This window comes from Ochotona princeps, chromosome 3 (genome assembly GCF_030435755.1).
Source record: "Ochotona princeps isolate mOchPri1 chromosome 3, mOchPri1.hap1, whole genome shotgun sequence".
NCBI classification, from domain to species: Eukaryota; Metazoa; Chordata; class Mammalia; order Lagomorpha; family Ochotonidae; genus Ochotona; species Ochotona princeps.
Genome location: NC_080834.1, coordinates 118,732,967 through 118,753,454, shown reverse-complemented (window position 1 = coordinate 118,753,454; position 20,488 = coordinate 118,732,967). Strand labels below are relative to the sequence as shown.

Sequence of the window (20,488 nt, the reverse complement as noted above, 5' to 3'; positions counted from 1 at the left end):
AGCTGCCCTCTTTCTCTCTGTAGACCTTCTCGGGGAACGTGAATGCTGACAGCGTGGTGCACCACAAGCTCCCACACTCTGTGAGAGCCCGCCTCATTCGCTTTGTGCCCTTGCGGTGGAACCCAAGTGGGAAGATTGGCATGAGGGTCGAGGTCTATGGATGCTCCTACAGTAAGTACCCCACATAGCATTTATACTTGTCCTGTGTGTTTCAGTGCACTAAACACAGAATGTTGGTTAATCCCTATTATAACTGACAACAATTTTGAAACCTTTTCTAGATGTTAAGTATATCTATATGTAATAAAATATAAAATAAATATAAAAATATTTGAAAGTATATATTAAATGTATTATGTATATAAATAAATACAGGGTATGTGTATATATATATATATATATATAGTGTGTGTGTACTCTAAGACATACTAATCAATGCAGAAGCAGGGAAAAATCTTCTATTTCGTGCTGAAGATTTGAAATGTGATAATATCATCGAGACTCAGTAAAAATCTAAGTCAAGAGCTTTTGCTGTTGAAACAACATTGTTTCCCTTGGAATAAAAGAGAACTTTAAGCTTAGTTCTTTTTCAGATGTGGGATGAGTTAGTATGAAATTTCCCTTCCTGAGGGAACAGACAATAGTTCTGTTATAGAAGAAGGCATGTTTCAAATTATAACTCACAAAGTATCTCTGTCTGGGAATGATGCCTTCCATTCATATCTGTAGCTTATTTCTACTGAATGTAAAAGTGGAACGCTATTGTCTACACGGGATGACTGAAAACATGGGCAGCATTGGCATTATAGTAGAATCTGACCAAAATTAGGCCAGGAGTCTTTCATCCCTAAAATTCATTCTTTTTCACTGAAGTCTAGTTTTATCATAATAAAACTTTTACCTTGGGCCCAGCGAAGTGGCCTAGCGGCTAAGGTCCTCGCCTTGAACACACCGGGATCCCATATGGGCGCCGGTTCTAATCCGGCAGCTCCACTTCCCATCCAGCTCCCTGATTGTGGCCTGGGAAAGCAGTCAAGTACGGCCCAAAGCTTTGGAACCCTGCACCCGTGTGGGAGACGCGGAAGAGGTTCCTGGTTCCCGGCTTCGGATCGGCGCGCACCGGCCCGTTGCGGCTCACTTCGGGAGTGAATCATCGGATGGAAGATCTTCCTCTCTGTCTCTCCTCCTCTCTGTATATCCGGCTTTCCAATAATAATAAATCTTAAAAAAAAAAAAAAAAAAAACTTTTACCTTCAGTACTAAATCTGTGCTACTCCTGTGCCAAAAAACCAGGGATACTAGTACATAACACTTGATCACTGCCATTGTGACCTAAATCAATTCTTCAGGTTCCTGGGTATGATTGCAGAATTGCAGAATGGCTGTACATCCCATTCCTCAGAGAGATCAATTGCACACAGACAGTAGAACGTGGAACTCACTGTACATGTCACAATCTTCTAGCTCCATCCCATAGAAGATGATTTCTGGGAACAGAGATCCCCTACATTCCCAGCTAAAAAATGTTAAGAAGTTCCCCAAGTACAATACGAGCATAGAGTAGTTGATAAGAGTAAAGTTCTGGGCGGTAATTTGCTGCTAAAATGCCTGTGCTTATTTGCAGAAGCACTTTCTGAAAGAGTGCTATGTAGGACATAGGCATCAGCAATGAGATGGGCCAAGGAAGGACTGCTTGCTGCTTGTTCCCCTGAATCAGAAGGCACAGGGCATCTAATGGGCGTAGATTCCCTCTTCCTAGAATCTAGAATCTCTTCTAACTCCTTCCTTGACAATATGTGGCCAAGCCAGTTCAATAATATTTATTTTTAAGTGAAATATGGAGATTTCATGCTGACAAATTGCTTGTTTTTGTTGTTTCGCCAGCCATCTATTTTGGTCTATAGCAATTGTATTGCTCCTTAAAATGCCCTCATTCTTGTGTTTCTTCCTACTCTGTTGAAATGTCTTTCGTGTTCATCTGCATTGTTAACTTGTACAGAAAGACTTGGAGCAGCAGAGGGTAAAATATGTGCAATGAAATTGAAGGCCACCTTTGAGTTTTATGTTGAGCTTTTTCTGGCCATGGGTGTTTATGCATGCTCCAATTAGAAAAAAAGATACCTGCAATAGTGTGCATATTTCTTTGAAAAGTTAGATGGTTCCTGGGTATACTGAAGCCCAACTGGATCCTTTGTCTAGTAGGTCCTCTCGGGCAATAAACCTCCAGGGTAATATGTCTATTGATGGGCAGGGAATCATTTAAGGAATTGCAGTCACACAGTCTCCTGTCAGGAGCCCCAAACCAAGGACTGTGCAGTCCTGAATTCCTACCTTGGTGCGTTCATGTTTATCCTTATGGAGCGGGAATATTAACCTCAATTTCAATCTAAAATCCATGTTCTATGTTTCTGCTGTATCTAATTCTCCCTTCCAGAATCTTCTTATCATTTTTTTAAATTGTGTGATTCCTCTAAACGTAAAACTCCATTCTACGTGCTGATGAACATAACAATTAGGAAGGTATTCTGGCTCCAAGAGTGTTTTTTTAAGAGGTGCACAGGATATGTGTACAATGAAAAAAACTATGCATCGATTTCAAAATGTTTTGCACCAGAATAATCTTTTTTTAAAACTTCATTTTTCTAAGAGATATTTCAGAGATATTCAACTAAAGAGTAATCAAGGGAGTATTGTGAAATGTCTGATTTTTACAATCACAGATTTTTTTTACTTCTTTGTATTATTATTTATTAGAATTTTACGATACAGTTCCTTAGACCCTGATATTTCCCTTGCCCCTCCCAAAATTCTATCCCCCTCCACTGAGTTTTCCTACATTATTACTGTAGTATAGTTCTTCATAAACAGTCATATGTCCATCGTTGTGGGCACGGACAATGGAAGGTAGTTCAACATCTTATTTTCAAGACGTAGTTAACAGTTTCATTGGAGTTCATCTTTTGTCTGGAAGTAGAGATTCATACTGCATTGCATCATCACATCTGGATATGATACTCTACATTACACAGTTACTGTGCATCCCCTTAAGTGAAAAGTCACACGACAAAATCAACAGTAGGAAGAAAAAGAGCAATTAAAAATGCCATGAGGCCAAATAACATGCTACTGTTTGACTAATGTGTGGCCACAGAAGCAAAAATTAGGAACCTTGTTGAAGAAAATGATGCTATTGTATAATCTGTGAGTCTGTGAAGAATTTAATGGGAAAGAAAATGTTTTGAAGAGATAAACAAGAAAAAAAATGTCAATCACAGATTTTAAAGAAAGTAGCTGGTCCTGGTCCATCTGAGCTGGCTGGATTCAATTGGTACTGAGTTTTGCTGAGGACAGCTGGGACTTCACTGGGGAAGAATAAAATTAATCTATGGAGTGTAAATTTACTGTTTTCGGTGTGGGCTACACTACAGGTTTCACATTTGCTTGGCCAGCCTCAGAACTGCATGAGGCAATCTCTTGCAATAAAACTTTCAGTGTGGGCAGAATTGCCACTGGGTCTGTTTCTGTGGAAGAACCTTGATTTGCAGAGTGCCTCAAAGAATGGACTTCAGTCCGGGTCATTAGAGATCTATGCCTGTGTTCACTGCAGTTTTCTCATCTCACTTGGCCTCGCAGTGGGATTTGATTCAGATACTGTTTCTTTTTGCCCCCCGCCCCCCCCAAAAAGTTGCTTATTCTCTTGGTTTGCTTGTTAACCTTGGTATTTCCCAGGTCCCAGTGTTAAAATTCTACCTATTTTCTTTTTGCTCTATACCTACCTGAATTAGCAGAGTTCCATGAGAGCATCACCACCTGTATGTTTTCCCCAAAGCTGTTACTCTTGGCCTGTCCTCTGGAATGATCTTTGCCATTGCCAACTGGAAATCTGTAATTGAAAGTAAAACACATATCACAAACTTCGTATAACACGTATTTAAGTCTAGTTTACTTATACCTTCATTAGCTTACTTCTTCTTTGCCACAGACTCGATTTCTGTGCAACTTACCTACAACCCATGGTAGCTCTGTGATTCATTCCTCCTGAATACAATCTAAATCCCTGCACTTGCACCTTTGAAAATACACACTTCTGTCAACATTCACCTGATGTCCTGTGCTTCAGTAATCTCCTATTTCCTTAGAACAATCTCCCCAACCCCATTTTTCATATACATCATCGTATGTGTGAAATCTCAAAGCCAGCATTGTGGCATGCAGGTCAACATGTTGCCTACAATGCTGCATTACATCTGCACATTAGATGGTGTTCCACCTGCTCCATTTCTTATCCAAATCCATGCTAATTACCTGCGAATGGCAGGAGAACACGACCCATGTGTCTGAGCTCTTTTAACCTGCTTTGAAGCTCCAGATGAAGCTTCTGGTTTTGAGTGGCTATTTAAGGAATGAACTAATGGATGGAAGCTATCTCCTTACACCCCTCTGTAACTCTGCAGCTCTGTGTTTCAAACAAATACATGAATCTTTAAAAACGGAAGTAAGCATCCCTTTTGCTTTCTTTACCTAGTGGAAATTTGTGATTCATTAGGAAAATAAGACTCCATATTGGGCAGTTTTTTCAAGTTCCTCTCCCCCATCCCCGCCCCGCCTGTGTAAGTCAAATGGGCCTTCTCTGTGTTTTGAAGTGCATGGGCATCGGAGCAATAGTCAGGGAGGTCACACCTGGGCACTGATGTGTTTGGAATATTTGCTGCGTGCAGGTAGTCCTTACCTCCATCAGCCTTTGCAAAGACTGTGGCATGACTTGGCATTTATCCTGAGGATTTCTGCATCTATTGGCTGGGTTTTCACATTTTACGGAGTTCTTCACTGCATCATCATTTCAACAAACTACAAATTAAATTGAGTTTTCAATAATGAGATTCTAAAAATCAATGTGCAGAAAAAGAGGAAAAAGTTTCTGCTCCAGGAAGTACACTTCTGACAACTGTATCCAACAGCGGTTTGATTGGGTGGTTATTGGATGTCACTATGGACACCCTGCACTCACACACATCCAGGTGGGAGTGCCTGGCGCTGAGTCCTGGCTCGAATTCTGCACTAGTTTCTTGTTAATACGCAACCTGTGAAGCAGCAGGTGCTGGATGGCCCAGTGGTGTGGTTGGGTTTTAGGAGGAAACTGGAATTGGGAGCAGAGCTGGGCCTGAAGCCAGGCGCTCCCACCTGGGATGCAGCTGATGCAGGTGGCACTTTAAATCCTGTGTCACATGCCTGTCACCCAGTAATTGCTGTTGTGATATTCTTGGGAGGTGAAACGTCTGTGGGATAATTTTGTTTCTTGTAGGACTGGATGAATTCTCAAGGAAGGAGCAACTGCTCACTCATGCAAGACTGGCTGAGTTGCTGTGACCATGAGTTGTTACCATAAATCAAAGAGAGATCTCATGACTGTTCCCATCCACACACAGCCTTCCACTTTCTTCCAGTAACTGAAATAGCAAGGGATGTGCACGTTTTGCCATGCCAGCTTCACAACCACGTGGAAATTAGTCTATTTCCTTGTATGCCCCCAGCCTGAGATATTCTGTGATAACAATAGAAACAAAGACAGCAGGTGATCAGATAAGTTTGCAGAAAACAAAAGCAAAAATAGTAAAAAAAAAAAAAAAAAGCTGGAGTTCTTACTAACAATATATATCCATCATTTATTTTTCCTTACAGAAAATGATTTAAGAATGATAGAATGATTTCTGCCTTAATCTCAAACTGAAACTCACATGATTTTACTGTTTCTTGAACTTCCATCCTCAGAGATCTGACTGTGGTTCCAATCTTTTTTTTTTCTAAAGATTTTTTTTTTTTTATTGGAAAGTCTGATTTACAGCGAAAAAAGGTCTTCCATCCACTGATTTACTCCACCAAGTGGCAGTAACAGATGGAGCTTGAGCTGAACCAGTCAGAAGCTAGATCATAATTGCTGTGATGGACGAAGAAGGAGGGCATGCAGTCCAGTCGGAGGAAAAGAATGTGTGACCACCAGAACTTAACCAAAAAGTAATTTATTTCCTCATTTCCTTTGAGAGGTGTCCTTGTGGCAAAAAACCATCAAAAGATGAGAAAATTAAATGAAGGAAAAGTATCAGAGAAAATAGTAGCAAAATAATACATTTTATTCGTATGTATTTACTGATGCAGTTTTTAACATGAGTTTCTTTTTTTTTTATTTTCCTAGGTCTTTTTATTTATAAATTCTATCATTGTCTTTGAGCAAATAAAACACTTCCCCCTCCAGTCCCTGGCCTCTGTTTTTTTTTATTTTTAATTCATTAATTACATTGTATTATGTGACACAGTTTCATAGGTACTTGGGTTCTTCCCATCCCTCCCCAAACCCTCCCACCATGGTGGATTCCTCCACCTTGTTGCATAACCACAGTTCAAGTTCAGTTGAGATTTCCCCATTGCAAGCATATACCAAACATAGAGTCCAGCATCTTATTGTCCCGTCAAGTTCAACGGCTTCTTAGGTATATCCTCTCTGGTCTGAAGACAGAGCCAGCAGAGTATCATCCCGATCAATTAAAAGCTCCAACATACCATCAGCAAAAATGATGTTATGTATAACATGTTATGTTATGTATGTTATATGTTGTGTATAAACTAAAATTGAAATGTCAATGAGGTGGTCACAGAAGGTGGTTAAGAACTCGCATTTACTTTTAACATATTGGTTACTCATTACTATGTCAATTAATTCCATAACATGAGTTTCTTATTGCAGCCCTACAATCAGGTATATCAGTACGGACAATATCATGCACCAATAGTCATGTCCCACAGACTAGTACCAGTTGGCCAAAATGGCTCCCAGTGGGGGAGCAGCTCCCCAGGCTGGCTGCTCCCTTTGCTCTGTGTTGCTCCCAGAGAAGTAATAGCCATTCTGATCTGTGTTCTCTCCCATCAGAGGGCACCTCCCATCCTGTCTCACCCTCACCCTGATGCTCCAGGAAGCTAGCAGCCACATTCATCCATCTTCTCTTGCATCAGATGGCTCTGTCTACTCTGTCTCTCATTCACGCTGAGGCGGGTGGTTCTCAGCAAGCTCACTGAGTCAGGATGGCAACCCACCATCATGTGTGGTGTACCATACATTTAGAATGAGCAATGTAGAATGATGAAATTATGAACAGTGACTTCAACAGGGCGCGGAATGAGTGGACATGCAGAAGTGTTCTCTGTGCTACGAAGCCTCAAGTTTAAACATTGCATACCTATGGCAATGGGGGGAATGCAACAAGGGCTATATGTGACATTTACATGGCTGTGCAAATGACAGCCCTTGTGCTGTGACTCAGCCTGAAGGAGATAACCGCATTGGGAAGCAGACATCTTCCTGTCCATCCCTCAATCTGCAGGTTTCCTGCACCTTGCTTTACACTACCCCTTCTCAAACCCTTGAGGCTCTTTTCTTCCCACAAGGAGCATTTAAGACCAATTTACCTGCTCACTTCCTCTACATGCACAACTTTCTGCCCTCTTTCCAATCTTTGAGGGACACAGTGTGAACTTGCTACTCCTTGCTGGTCAGAGAATCTCCTGCTGACACAATTATTGTCTCAACAGTGAGTCACAGTGGAAAACTGGCAAAAAAGCAAAACAAAACCAGAAACAAATATGTCTACCCTGCACATCTGGACAATTTAATCTGGACTATCTAAGACAGAATGTAGCAGGGCAGGATATTTGGGGGCAGTATATTTGGGGGTAACTTAGAGTTCTTTATTCAGGAAGCTGCTGACTCAATAAGTGAAAATGTTTCTTTAGGGTGGGAACTGAGTGACAACCACCACGGGTGGATATTTGGGCATAAGAGACTCTGCTTTGCAAAATAATCATTGCTACAACTCCTGCTACCCGCTGCTGAATTAATTAGCATAACGTGCCAATCAGAACAACCTCATTTTTTATGTTCTATTACTTTATTAGTACATTTACATCTCACAGCAGTCTTCCCTAATGCACATAATGATTCTCATTTTGCAGACAAGCAAGACATCCTTAATGTGGTGAGGTTGCCCGGGGTGATCAAGGAAGACTAGTTGCACATCCATGGTCTTATCCACACAGTGGCCCTCATTACTGCATGACGAATGGTTGCTGGCTGGATGTAGCATGTGAACTGGGGAGTTCCTAAGAAGAGTGAAAATCTTGGTGAAAATCTTTCTGTATCTAGTTTCTTCTAACACCTAAGAAGCCCTCAGCCACTTTCATTGTTTGGAGCTATTTTTTTTCCATAGCAATTAATCGTGAAATTAATTTAATTGCAAGAAAGCATGATTTAATTAAACTTTTTGGTTTTAGAAAATGAAATTTACAAAGGAGGTTTTTAGATCTTTGATTTGCAAAGCACTTAGTTGTATTCTAAAGTTGAAGCATTTAAATAGCGTTATCAAGAATAAAAATGGGTTTTCCTGGTTGTTGAATTTGAAATAAGAATAATTCCAAACACCCCACACTCCCAATTGATACTATGACACATAAGACAGGGAATGCCAATTATGCTTAAAGTTATGATTAAATAGGCTTATACCTGTTATTTAAAATGCATAAGATGCCTCAGAAATATATTTAGAATTTGAAAAATAGGATAATAGTATGGAAGTAATGTGCAATAGCCATCTTACATAAAATTCCTCTTGGTTTTTTTGGTACAAACTTGTGAGATATTTTTTCTTTTAAAATTATTATTATTATTTTTGACACAGTCCTATAGGCTGTCAGATGTGTTTGTACCCATCAAAATCATGACTGCCTGGCCTTCTCCTTCCTGGTTTAACAACAATGAATGGACACTGTTGTCCATAAACACTAAAGTGATATATTTTGCCAACACAGGGCAAGATAGAAATCAAAAGGACAGGAGTAAATATCGAAGATTCCATGGAAAAATGGAATTTAAAACTAAGTTGATCCAGGCACGAGAATTTTTGAAAACTGTGCTGTGTTTTCACAGTATACATCTTCCATGATGATGATGAAGTTTTTTTTATTTCCCCTGTATGTCCAAATACCATTTTGCTGAAGGACTCCTCCTGGGCCTAGAGTTCTAGGAAGACGGTGTTATTTAACCAGACTTGCCATAAAAGTGCATTTACATTTTCCAATAGTGAGCATGAGACAGTAAATTGAGCAGTCCCCAACTCTCAGATGGGAATGAATAGGAAAGCTAAGTGGTGAGCAGCCACTACACAATGAAGCATAAGCTGGTTTTGGAACATGCTCAGCTTTTGCCCTGAAGTCAAAGCTGGCAAGGCACTAACGGGAACTCTTACCTCTAGGCTCTCATTAGCTGGCATTGACACAGGTAGCATATGGCTTGGCTTCTTGTAATTCCCCTAAGCTTGAACAGGGTTGGCCTAGTCTATGGACTTGCTCTGAGAGAGGACATTCCAGGCATTGAGAACAATCCTGTGACCTGGAGAGCAGCTGGGGTGGAAAATGAGCAGTTATTTTGCGGGCACACACTGACATTTTTTCTCCCCGGACTCTCTCCATGTACAGAATCTGACATTGCCAACTTTGACGGCCGGAGCTTGCTGCTGTACAGGTTCAGTCAGAAGCTCATGAGCACTCTCAAAGATGTCATCTTCCTCAAGTTCAAGAGCCTGCAAGGAGATGGGGTCCTGTTCCACGGAGAGGGTCAACGCGGAGACCACATTACCCTGGAGCTCCAGAAAGGAAGGCTCGCCCTGCATCTCAACTTGGGTAGGACAGGCATGGCTTCCTTCATTCTTTGTGCCAGGCCAAGAGGGACTCCTTTACTGGGCACGATACCCCCATTCTTACAGGGGTAGAGAAGCGATTTGGTTTTGACATGTTTACACCACAGACATTCTTTGACACAAGGTAGCATACCTACTTAGGAAATGCTGCAATATGTTAAAGTGATTCACTTTCCATCCTGTTTATTGATTCCTTCTAGTAACACAAACTCTGAAGTACATTTAGAAAATGTATCTGTTTATTTTCAAAGGTTTATTTGTTTTTGATACAGAGAGTCAAAAACAAAGATGGATAGGGGGAGGAAGAGTGGGATACTGGTTATCTGCCCAAATGCCTACAGTGAGTGGGTGAGTGTGCTGAAGTCAAGACTGGGAGCACAATCCTTGTGTCTCACATGAGAAGCAGCAATCCAGCGACTAAGCCCTCACCTGCTTCCTCCCAGGGTCTGTGTGAGCAAGAAGATGGAGTCAGGAATCAAGTGCTGAGACCAGTCCTTCCAACGCCAAATACAAGTGCGTTACTTCTCTGCTTAATTGCATATTATCATGGCGCTTGTTCAAAATCTGTTCTGCCAGCTGCACTTACAAAACATAGATATCAATGAAAAGTAAAAATGAAGAAGGACTTTTTTTGGCTTGATTATTGTTTTTGGTGAGTGAAGCGAACCTATTTTGAGGCATAGGAAGTGTAAGTATCTGGAAATGTCTAGACTTTGTAAAGAGGACCTTTCTATTTTTTAAGATTTTTATTTATTTTCATTGTAAAGTCAGATAAAACAAGAAGTAATTATTTGCAAGAGACAGAGAAGGAGAACTTTCATCCATCGATTCACTCCCAAGCAGCCACAACAGCGGGAGCTGGGCCGATCCAAAGCCAGGAGCTTGGACCTTCTTCCAGGTCTGTCATGTGGATGAAGGTTACCAAGGCTTTGGCCCATATTCTAATACTCTTCCAAACCACAAGCAGGGAGCTGGATAGCAAGTGAGAGTGAGCCTACTAGGATTAGAACTGGTACCCATATGGGATTCCAGTGCACTTGTAAGGAGGAGACTTTAGTTGCTAGGTTACTGTGCCAGACCCAAAGGGGGCCTTTTCTTTAAATGCTCTGACTGCTTAAGTACAACTCAGAGCGGGCAGATGCCATCCAGGATACTGTAGGACTACCTCTAGATTCTTACATAGGCAGGACTTAACCTCTCCTTGTGGGCTGGCTTCCATCACTACAGGGAGGTGTGTTTGTGGTGTGTTTCACTGTAGCCAGTTTGCTACCCCAGGGCAAGAGAGAGGGGAGCTTAACCTCTTGTATGTGGTCAAAGGCATTTGGAAGGTCAGGCTAGTACAGGCAGCAGGGAGTGGATTCCCAGGGGTGTACAATCAGACTCCACAAGGAAACTAACAAGCAAAATGTAGTAAGAGCAAAGCTGAAGAAAAAGTGGACTTGTTCTCTTCAGAATGACTATTGGCCTACTATTTGATGTGGGTTACTACTAAGGATGTGGGAAGATCATTGCCTTTTAGTCCCAGAGGGGTACCCTAAAAATTTCATGCAAATGTATGTTATGAAAAAAATATACAATCTGGCATTGGGAGGGGTTCTGATGGAGGAGCCTGGGCAACTCCTCTGGCAGGACACAGTCCCTGCAGGTTAGCGCAAGAAGCATGATAGGAAACATCCCAGAATAGGACATGGAAAGTTTCCCACTGGCATACATTTGGCATGGGTCGGAGGCAGACCAGGTTGAATCAGGTCACATCATCCACTGACAAATCTGAACACCAGAACAGAGTGTGGGTCTAGCCAGGTTTGGTCGCGACAAAAACCAGTGCACAATACAGAATGCCAAGGTGAGGTTGCTTGTACCGGATGTGACCGCAGCACCCAACCAGTACACGTGTGAGAACTAGGAAGGTAGTGAGCAGAGCCGGCAGGAGAATATAGGAGGGGGGGTCCCCTTGCCGAACAGCTACTCCCACTGGATGGGAGCAGACCAGACTAAGCAGGGCTACAACACCTGTGGGCCTCATGTGGACTAGATCAGGGAAAAGCCAGACTGGGCTGATTGTTCCCACTGGTGCAAACAAAAATTAGAGTGGGTGAGGGTTGTTTGAGCTTAGCCACTGCATCAGCTGGCAGAAGCTGGCACTGGGGGCTAATTCTGTCGAGTCTAACCACAGAACCACCTGGAGAGTGCATAATCCGGGAGTGAGAGCAACCTGGGTGGGAAATAGTGGGCTCCTCCCTCTTAGGTTACCACTCCCACAGGAGAGCATGAAAACTAGCACCGTGGGGGGAGGGGGGAGGGCTGGGGTGGCTAGACAGAGACGCACTCAACGACAGCCATGAAGGCTGGATAGTTGAGCTGGTTAGATAGAACTAAGCTTCAACACCTATCAACATGTACGAGAGCCTAATGGGATGTGGGACAGACTGGACTAGTCTGCTACACATACTGGCAAACCAGGGTAGGGGGCGGGCCTGGTGGGGGTTATTGCGGGTCGCTCCAACTAGGCTGCTGCGCCCACTGGTTAGTGTGAGGGCCGAGTACGTGCTGGGCAGAACCAGGCTAGACTGCAACACCCATTGGTTCCAGTGGAAGTCGGGGCTCAAAACAGAACCAACCCAGCAATTGCAACCACCAGCTGATTGGGGTGATGGACTGTCGTGGGCCCGGTACTTGCTAGAACACACAAGAATCTGGTCTGGGAATACCTCCAAGTTTCTTTGGGGATCTCCCCAGTAGAAATGCTGGACTCAGAACCCTAACCCAGAAATGACAGAAGAAAGAACAAGTCAATCAACCATCTCAGCTATATGTTGGTAGCGAAACACTGGGCAAATGGAGACTCTATGATGGACTATGTCAATCAGTGGATTCTTCAAAGACCTCATTGTGCTTGGAGTAATGATATTGGCAGCAATTCATAACTGTTGAACTCTCAAAACCACTTGAGCAAGAACCTTGGAGAATGCCCCATATCCAGGACTTGGAGTGGGTGGGAAACCGGGTGGGGCTTCTCCCTCAATATCCCCTTTACCTCAGATACATGAAGAAAACAATATGGAAATAATAGTCTTAACCCTTCCCTCTAGCCCTTGTATCTTTTTAACCTTAATTAACAATGTAAAGATTGTCAAAAAATATAATAAAAAATTTTAAAAAGTTAAAAAAAGAAAAAATATATACAGTTTCAAAAAATTGCGAATACCAAAAGCAATGATGGTGGGTTTAATTTCAGATGAACTTTAAAAAAATACACTGCTATTTATTTTTAAAGAAAAAAAGAAAGTCCTAACAGAACGTCTTTTGCAAGATTGGATTGCGTGGAGTTTGGAACCAAAGCACAGATATCTCAACTATTATTAGTAGAGGGCCTGGTGCAATTGCTCAGTGGCTAAACTCTCACTTTGAAAGAGCTGGGATCAGATAAGAATGCCAGTTCATGTCCTGGGTGTCCCACTTCCATTGTAATTCCCTGCTTGTCCCGTGGGAAAACAGTAGTGGATGGACAGAATGCTTGGAAACCTGTTCCTGCGTGGAAGACCTGGAAGGCACTCCTCGCCCTGGATTTGCCAGCTCCAGTCATTGCAGCACTGTGGAATCGAACAGGGGGAGGGAAGATCTTTCTCTCCATCTCTCCTTCTCTCTATAAATCTGTCTTAACAATAAGATTTTTTAAAAAAATTGTCAATAGATCCATAAGGAGGAAGAGGAAAACTGACTCACACCTGAAATCAGACAACACTGCTCTTTATCTGAAAAAACCAATTATATACTTAGGACTTGGTGTGATAGTTATAAAGTCTTAATTAAACATTCGTGCATTCCAAAGGTTCATAGCAAAGAATACTTTTATAGAATTTAAACAGTTGCTTGGAAAACCAAAGTCCCTGAGTGGAATACCTATGTGCATATCCCAGCTCTGCTTCCTATTCCAGCTTCCTGCAGTGCACACCCTGGGAAGCTGCAAGGCCTGGCTTGAGCAACTGTAGCTCTTGCACCCACAGTTACACTTGGATTGTGTTCTGGGCTGCTTTCTTGGGCCTGGCCTAGCAGTAGCTGTTTAGGGTATTTAGTAGCCTGTGGATGAGAGATCTGTTTACACCTCTGTCTCTTTGATTTTCAAGTAAAAATTTTTTAAAAAAATATTTTTTAAGGTACTCAAAAACTGGTGTCAAAAATATACACTTTTCCCAATACAGAACAATAAAACTGGCAATGTATCAAGAACGAACTTAAAAGGTTCCAGGAAATAAGCAATATACAAAAACTGCAATTGCATGAGACAGTTTTCATTTAATTAGAAATAAGATTTTCTGCTATGCTTCTTTCCCACAAGTTAGCTTCTGCACAGCTTTTTGTTTTCTGTGCTTCATAATTGCCCATGAGAGTTTTTATCTTGCCTTAATAAATCGGAAACTGGGGCCTGGTGCCCTAGCCCAGCAGCTAAAGTTCACACCTTGACCATGCCTGGATCCAATATAGGTGCTCATTCTAATCCTGTCAGACTGGATCCCATCCAGCTCCATGCCTGTGGCCTGGGAAAACAGTAGAGGACAGTCCAGAGCCTCAGGACACTGCACCTGTGTGGGAGACCCAGAAGAGGCTCCTGGTTCTTGGCTTCAGATCTGCTCAGTTCTTGCTGTTGCAGCTGCTTGGGAGTGAATCCATGGATGAATTATCTTCCTATCTGTCTCTTATCCTCTCTGTATATCTGACTATGTAATAAAAATGAATAAATATTTAAAAAAACAAGAAAGGTAAATTGGAAACTGGTTAAACCTGGTGATTAAATACTGCCAGCCACAGTGATAAACCTTAAACCAGATATTCTGAGATGGAGAGTTTGATAATTCCTCATTGTAATTTCTAATGGTGAGGATTTCCAGGGGGGTGTTCTGCAAGGCGCCATTTTCTGTTTTCCTTGGTAGGATCAGAACCGCACTTCCTAACAGAAAGCACAGATTCTCTTGTTTCAGTTACACCATTTGTTTTAATAGAAGATATGTTACAAAATATAGTAACTGATGACAGGAAATGTACGAATTCATGAATACACCTTTCAGGTTAATTGAAAGTAAGCTTATAATGCGTGGCAGAGTCTGGAATCAACATAGATCCAGGAGTGAAATCCAGGTAGATTTATACATGGTGTGCAGGTAGATCCAGGTGTAGAATGCAAAGAGATTAATTTGTGGAATCCAGGTAGATTTGGGTGAGTAATCCAGTAGATCCAGTTGTAGAATCCAGGTAGATAGAGTTATGGAATCCAGGCAGATTCAGATGTGGAATAGATAGATGGGGGTTCCAAATCCAGGTACATACATGCACAAAATGAAGGTAGATCCATGTGTGTAATGCAGGTAGATTCAGGTGTTGAAGCCAGGCAGAAAAAAATGTATCAAATTTAGGAAGATCAAGGTGTGAAACCTAGGTAAATCCATGTTTGGATTCTATGTAGATCCTAATGTAGAATCCAGGTGAGTCCAGGTGTGCAATCCAGATAGATCCATGTGCGGAAATCAGGTAGAAACAGTAATTGACTCAAGGATCATCCAGGTGTTGAAAGCAAATAGATCTATATGTGAAATGCAAGTAGATTCATGTGTGGAATCCAGGAAGATCCACATGAGGAAGCCAAGTAAATCAATGCAGGGATTCCAGGTAGATTAAGGTGTGGAATTCAGGTAGATCTTGTGGAAGCTCTGTACTTCCCGCCATGGAATACCAGTGTTGGAATCGAAGTAAATGTAAGTGGGGAATTAGGGAAGATCCAGGTGTGGATTACAGGTAGATCAAGACAGGTTATGATTCAGATTTTAAGTCCTGGAAGTTTCATGTATGGAATCCAGGTAGGTCCAGGTGTGGAATACAGGTAGATCCACATGTGAAGTCTAGAATAGATCCAGGTGTGGAAATAAGGTAGGTCCAGGCATAAAATTCAGATAGAACTGGACAGGGAAATTTAGGTATGGAATCTGGGTATATCCAGGAATAAACCCAGGTAGTTTGTGGAATCCAACTAGATACAGGTGTGAGATCCAGGAATATTTAAGGATGGCATGCAAGTAGATTTATGTGTGGAATTCACATACATTCAGGCATGGTATGCAGGGAGATCCAGGTATGGATCCAGATACGTTCAGCAATAAAATCCATTCAGAGCCAGGAATGAAACTGAGGTAAATCAAGGTATGGAATACAGGTAGATCCAAGACCAAAAAGCAAGTAGCTCCAGCGGGGAATCAAGGAAGATATAGATGTGGTATACAAGAATATTCAAGTGTGAAATTAAGGTTGTTCAAATTGTAGAAAGGCAGGTAGATTCAAGTGTTGAATACAGGTACAAAAAATATGGAATACATGTATGAAATCCAGTTTGGACTAGCTGGTCCAGAAATAAAATCTGGGTAGATTGAGCTAAGGAAAAATGGGAGTATCAGGGAATATCAAGGATTGCAATGAAGGAAAATCCCAGCATAGTATACTGGAAGATGCAGGTGTGGAAAACAGGTAGTACAGTTGTGGTATCCGTGTAGATTAAAATAAAAGCGGGATGCCGCTAGATGCAGAAATAAACTTCATGCATCCAGGAATGCAATTCGCAGAGCTCCAGGAAAATATACAGAATAAACCAGCTATGGAATGCAGATAGATCACAGAATAAGAACCAGTCTGAGGAAGGAATCCATGAAATTCCAGGATTAAAGTCCAGGAAGAACCAGGAATAGAATCCAAATACATCCAGGAAGAAAAACCGTGTAGCTCCATGTATAAAATCCACGTAGTGTCAGGTGTATCTGCCAGAGAGATCCAGACAAAGTATGTAGGTAGAACCAGGAATAAAAGTCAGAAATCTCAAGGTTTAAAAAAAAAATAGATCCAAGAATGGAATCAGGATAGATAAACAAACAGAATGCAGGTAGATCCAAGAATAAATTTCAGGCATCCGGGAATGCAATACTCAGAGCTCTGGGAAAATTAAACTGGGTAATTCAGGTATGGAATGCAAGCAGATCTCAGAATAAAAAAAAAACAGCTAGAAGAAAAACAAATTCATGTAGATCAAGGAATAATCTCCAGAGAGATCTACGAATAAATTCCAAATAGATCCATAATAACAATCAGGAAATTCCATGAAAAAAAGATTGCATTCTCAGGGAAATCATCCAGATGGATGATGGATCCAGGTGGATCCAGGAAGAAAATCAAAGAAAACTGCAGGAAAAAATTTAGAGGCAACAACAGAATAAGGATAGATCCACAAACACAATGAAAGTAGATGCAGGAATTAATTTCAGCCATGCAGGAAAAAAAGAAAGAGTTCCAGGAAAATTATGTAGAAAAATTATGAAATGGAGCACAGCTAGATTCCAGTTTCAAAACCATGTAGAGGCAGGAATAAATTCCGTGTAGATCCAGGAATAAAGTCCAAAAACATCCAGAAATAACAACCAGGTAGATGCACGAACAAAATCCTTGTAGTCATGGCTGTATCATCCAATAAGACCCAACACTGTAGGCAGGTAGATCCAGGAAGAAAACCAAAGAAGCTCCAGCGGAATGCAGGCAGAACCAGGAATCAATCTCAGACATCCAGGAAACAACAAAAGAGCTACAGGAAAATTATGGAGGATAATCCAGGTAGGGAATACAGGTAGATCCCAGCAAAAAACAAGGAAGAGGCAGGAATAAATTCCACGTAGATCCATGAATAAATTCCAAATACATCCAGAAATAACAACAAGGTAGATCCATGAATAAAATCCTTGCAATCTCTGCTGTATCAACAAGATAGATCAAGATATGAACGCAGGTAGATTCAGGAAGAAAAACGAGGAAACAGCAGGGAAAACAATAATATTCCTGGAACGAATCAGGATAGATCCACAAACGGAATGCAGGCAGATCCAGGAATAATTTTAGGCACCCAGGGAACAACAAACGGAGCTCCAAGAAAATTAGGCAGGATAATCCAGCTATGGAATACAGCTAGATCACAGATCAAAACCAGGCAGAGGCAGGAATAAATTCCACGTAGATCCAGGAATAAAGTCCAAATACATCCACAAAATGCGACCAGCTAGACCCAAGAATAAAATGCTTGCAATATCGGCTGTATCATCCAAATACATTAAGACACTGTAGGCTAGTAGATGCAGGAAGACAACGAAAAAGCTCCAGGAAAAAAACATTATATCCATGAATCAAATAAGCAGAGATCCACAAAGGAAATGCAGGCAGATCCAGGAATCAATTTCAGGCATCCAGGAAACAACAAACAGAGATCCAGGAAAAATTATACAGCATAATCCAGGTATGGGATACAGCTAGATCCCAGAATCAAAACCAGGCAGAGGAAGGAATAAATTCGACACAGATCCAGGAATAAACTCCAAATAATTCCAAAATAACAACCAGGTAGATACAAGAATAAAATTCTTGTAGTCTTGAGTGTTTCATCCAGGTATCCAGGAACTGTAAGCAGGTAGATTGGGGAAGAAAACCTAGGAAAAAGCAAGGAAAATTATATGCACTAACTGAATCAGGACAGATCTATAAACGAAATGCAGGAAGATCCAGGTTTCAATTTCAGGCATACAGGAAACAACAAACAGAGTTCCAGGAAAATTATGCAGAATAATCCAGGTATGGAATACAGCTAGATCTCAGAGTCAAAACCAGGCAGAGGCAGGAATAAATTCTATGTAGATCCAGGAATAAATTCCAAATACATCCACAAAAAGCAAACAATTAGATCCACTAATACAATCCTTGTAATCTCTGCTGTATCATCCATATAGACCCAGACACTGTAGGCAAATCGATCCAGAAAGAAAACCAAAGAAGCTACAGGAAAAAATTATGTCCACCAATACAATCAGGATAGATCCATAAGTGGAATGCATGCAGATCAAGGAATATTTCAGGCATCCAGGAAACAATACACAGAGCTCCAGGAAAAATTTTGCGGGATAATCCAGGTATGGAGTACAGCTAGATTCAATAATCAAAACCAGGGAGAGGCAGGAATAAAGTCACTGTAGATCCAGGAATAAACTCCAAATAATTCCAAAATAACAACCAGGTAGATCCACAAATAAAATCCAAGCAGTCTTGAGTGTATCATCCAGATAGATCCAGACACTACAGGCCCATAAATCCAGGAAGAAAAACAAGGAAACAGCAGGGAAACATTACATCCACAAACGGTTCAGGACAAATCCACAAACGGAATGCAGGCAAATCCAGGAATAAATTTCAGGCATGCAGGAAACAACAAAGGGAGCTCCGGGAAAATTATGCAGGATACTCCAGGAATGGAGTACAGCTAGATTCCATAATCAAAACCAGGCAGAGGCAGGAATAAATATCATGTTGATCCAGGAATAAACTCCAAATACATCCACAAAAAGCAAACACGTATATCCACGAATAAAATCCTTGAAATCTCGGCTGTATCATCCAAAGCTTCCAGACACTGTAGGCATATAGATCCAGAAAGCAAACCAAGAACCTGCAGGAAAAAACATAAAATCCAAGAATCGAATCAGTATAGATTAACAAACGAAATGCAGGCAGATCCAGGAATCAATTTCAAGCATCCAGGAAAGAACAAACAGAGCTGCTGAAAAATTAAGCAGGATAATCCAGTTATGGAATACAGCTGGATTCCAGAAACAAAACCAGGAAGAGGTAGGAATAAATTCCATGTAGATCCAGGAATAAACCCCAATTACATGCACAAACTTTCAATAGGTAGATCCAAATAGAGCCAGGTACTGTAGGCTAGTACATCCAAAAAGACAACCTAAGACTCCAGGAAAAAAAATAGATCCACCAATCGAATCAGGATAGATCCACAAACGGAATAAAGGCAGATCCAGGAATAATTTCAGGCATCCACGAAACAATACACAGAGCTCCAAGAAAATTAAGCAGATAATCCAGGTATGGAATGACGCTACATCACAGATCAAAACCAGGCAGAGGCAGGAGTAAATTCCATGTACATCCAGGAAAAAACTCCAAATATATCCACAAAAAACAACCAAGTAGATCCACGAATAAAATCCATGTAATCTCGGCTGTATCATCCAAATAGGTCCAGACACTGTAGGCAGTTAGATCCATGAATAAAACCAAAGAAGCTCCAGGAAAATACATTATTTCCACAAATCTAATCAGGATAGATCCACAAGCAAAAGGCAGGCAGATCCAGGAATAATTTCAGGCATCTTGGAAACAACAAACGGAGCTCCAGGAAAATTAGGCAGGAATATCCAGGTATGGAATGCGGCTAGATCCCAGATCAAAACCAGGGAGAGGCAGGATAGATTCCGTGTAGATCCAGGAATAAACTCCAAACATATCAAAAACATCAAATAGAGAGATTCAACAATAAAATCCTTGTAATCTTGAGTGTATCATCCAAATAGACCCAGACAGTGTAGGCAGGTAGATCGAGGAAGAAAACCAAAGAAGCTCCAGGAAAAAACATTATATCCACCAATTGAATCAGGATAAATCCACAAGCGGAATGCAGGCAGATCCAGGAATAATTTCAGGCTTCCAGCGATCAATACACAGAGGCCCAGGAAAAATTTTGCAGGATAATCCAGGTATGGAATACAGCTAGATTCCAGAAGCAAAACCACGCAGAGGCAGGAATATATTCGACGTAGATACAGGAACAAGGCCAAATGTTTCCAAAATAACAACCAGGTAGGATCCATGAATAAAATCCT

The 20,488-nt window shown here is 41.3% G+C and overlaps 1 protein-coding gene across 1 annotated transcript in view; it reads left to right on the top strand.

The window, feature by feature from the left end:
- The window catches only part of LOC131479845 (contactin-associated protein-like 5), a 523,312-nt gene that overhangs the window by 128,077 nt on the left and 374,747 nt on the right, over window positions 1-20,488 (top strand). The window contains exons 4-5 of the mRNA XM_058661312.1: window positions 24-171; window positions 9,520-9,723. Coding sequence (XP_058517295.1) covers window positions 24-171; window positions 9,520-9,723 — 352 coding nt within the window. The remainder of the gene's footprint in view (window positions 1-23; window positions 172-9,519; window positions 9,724-20,488) is intronic.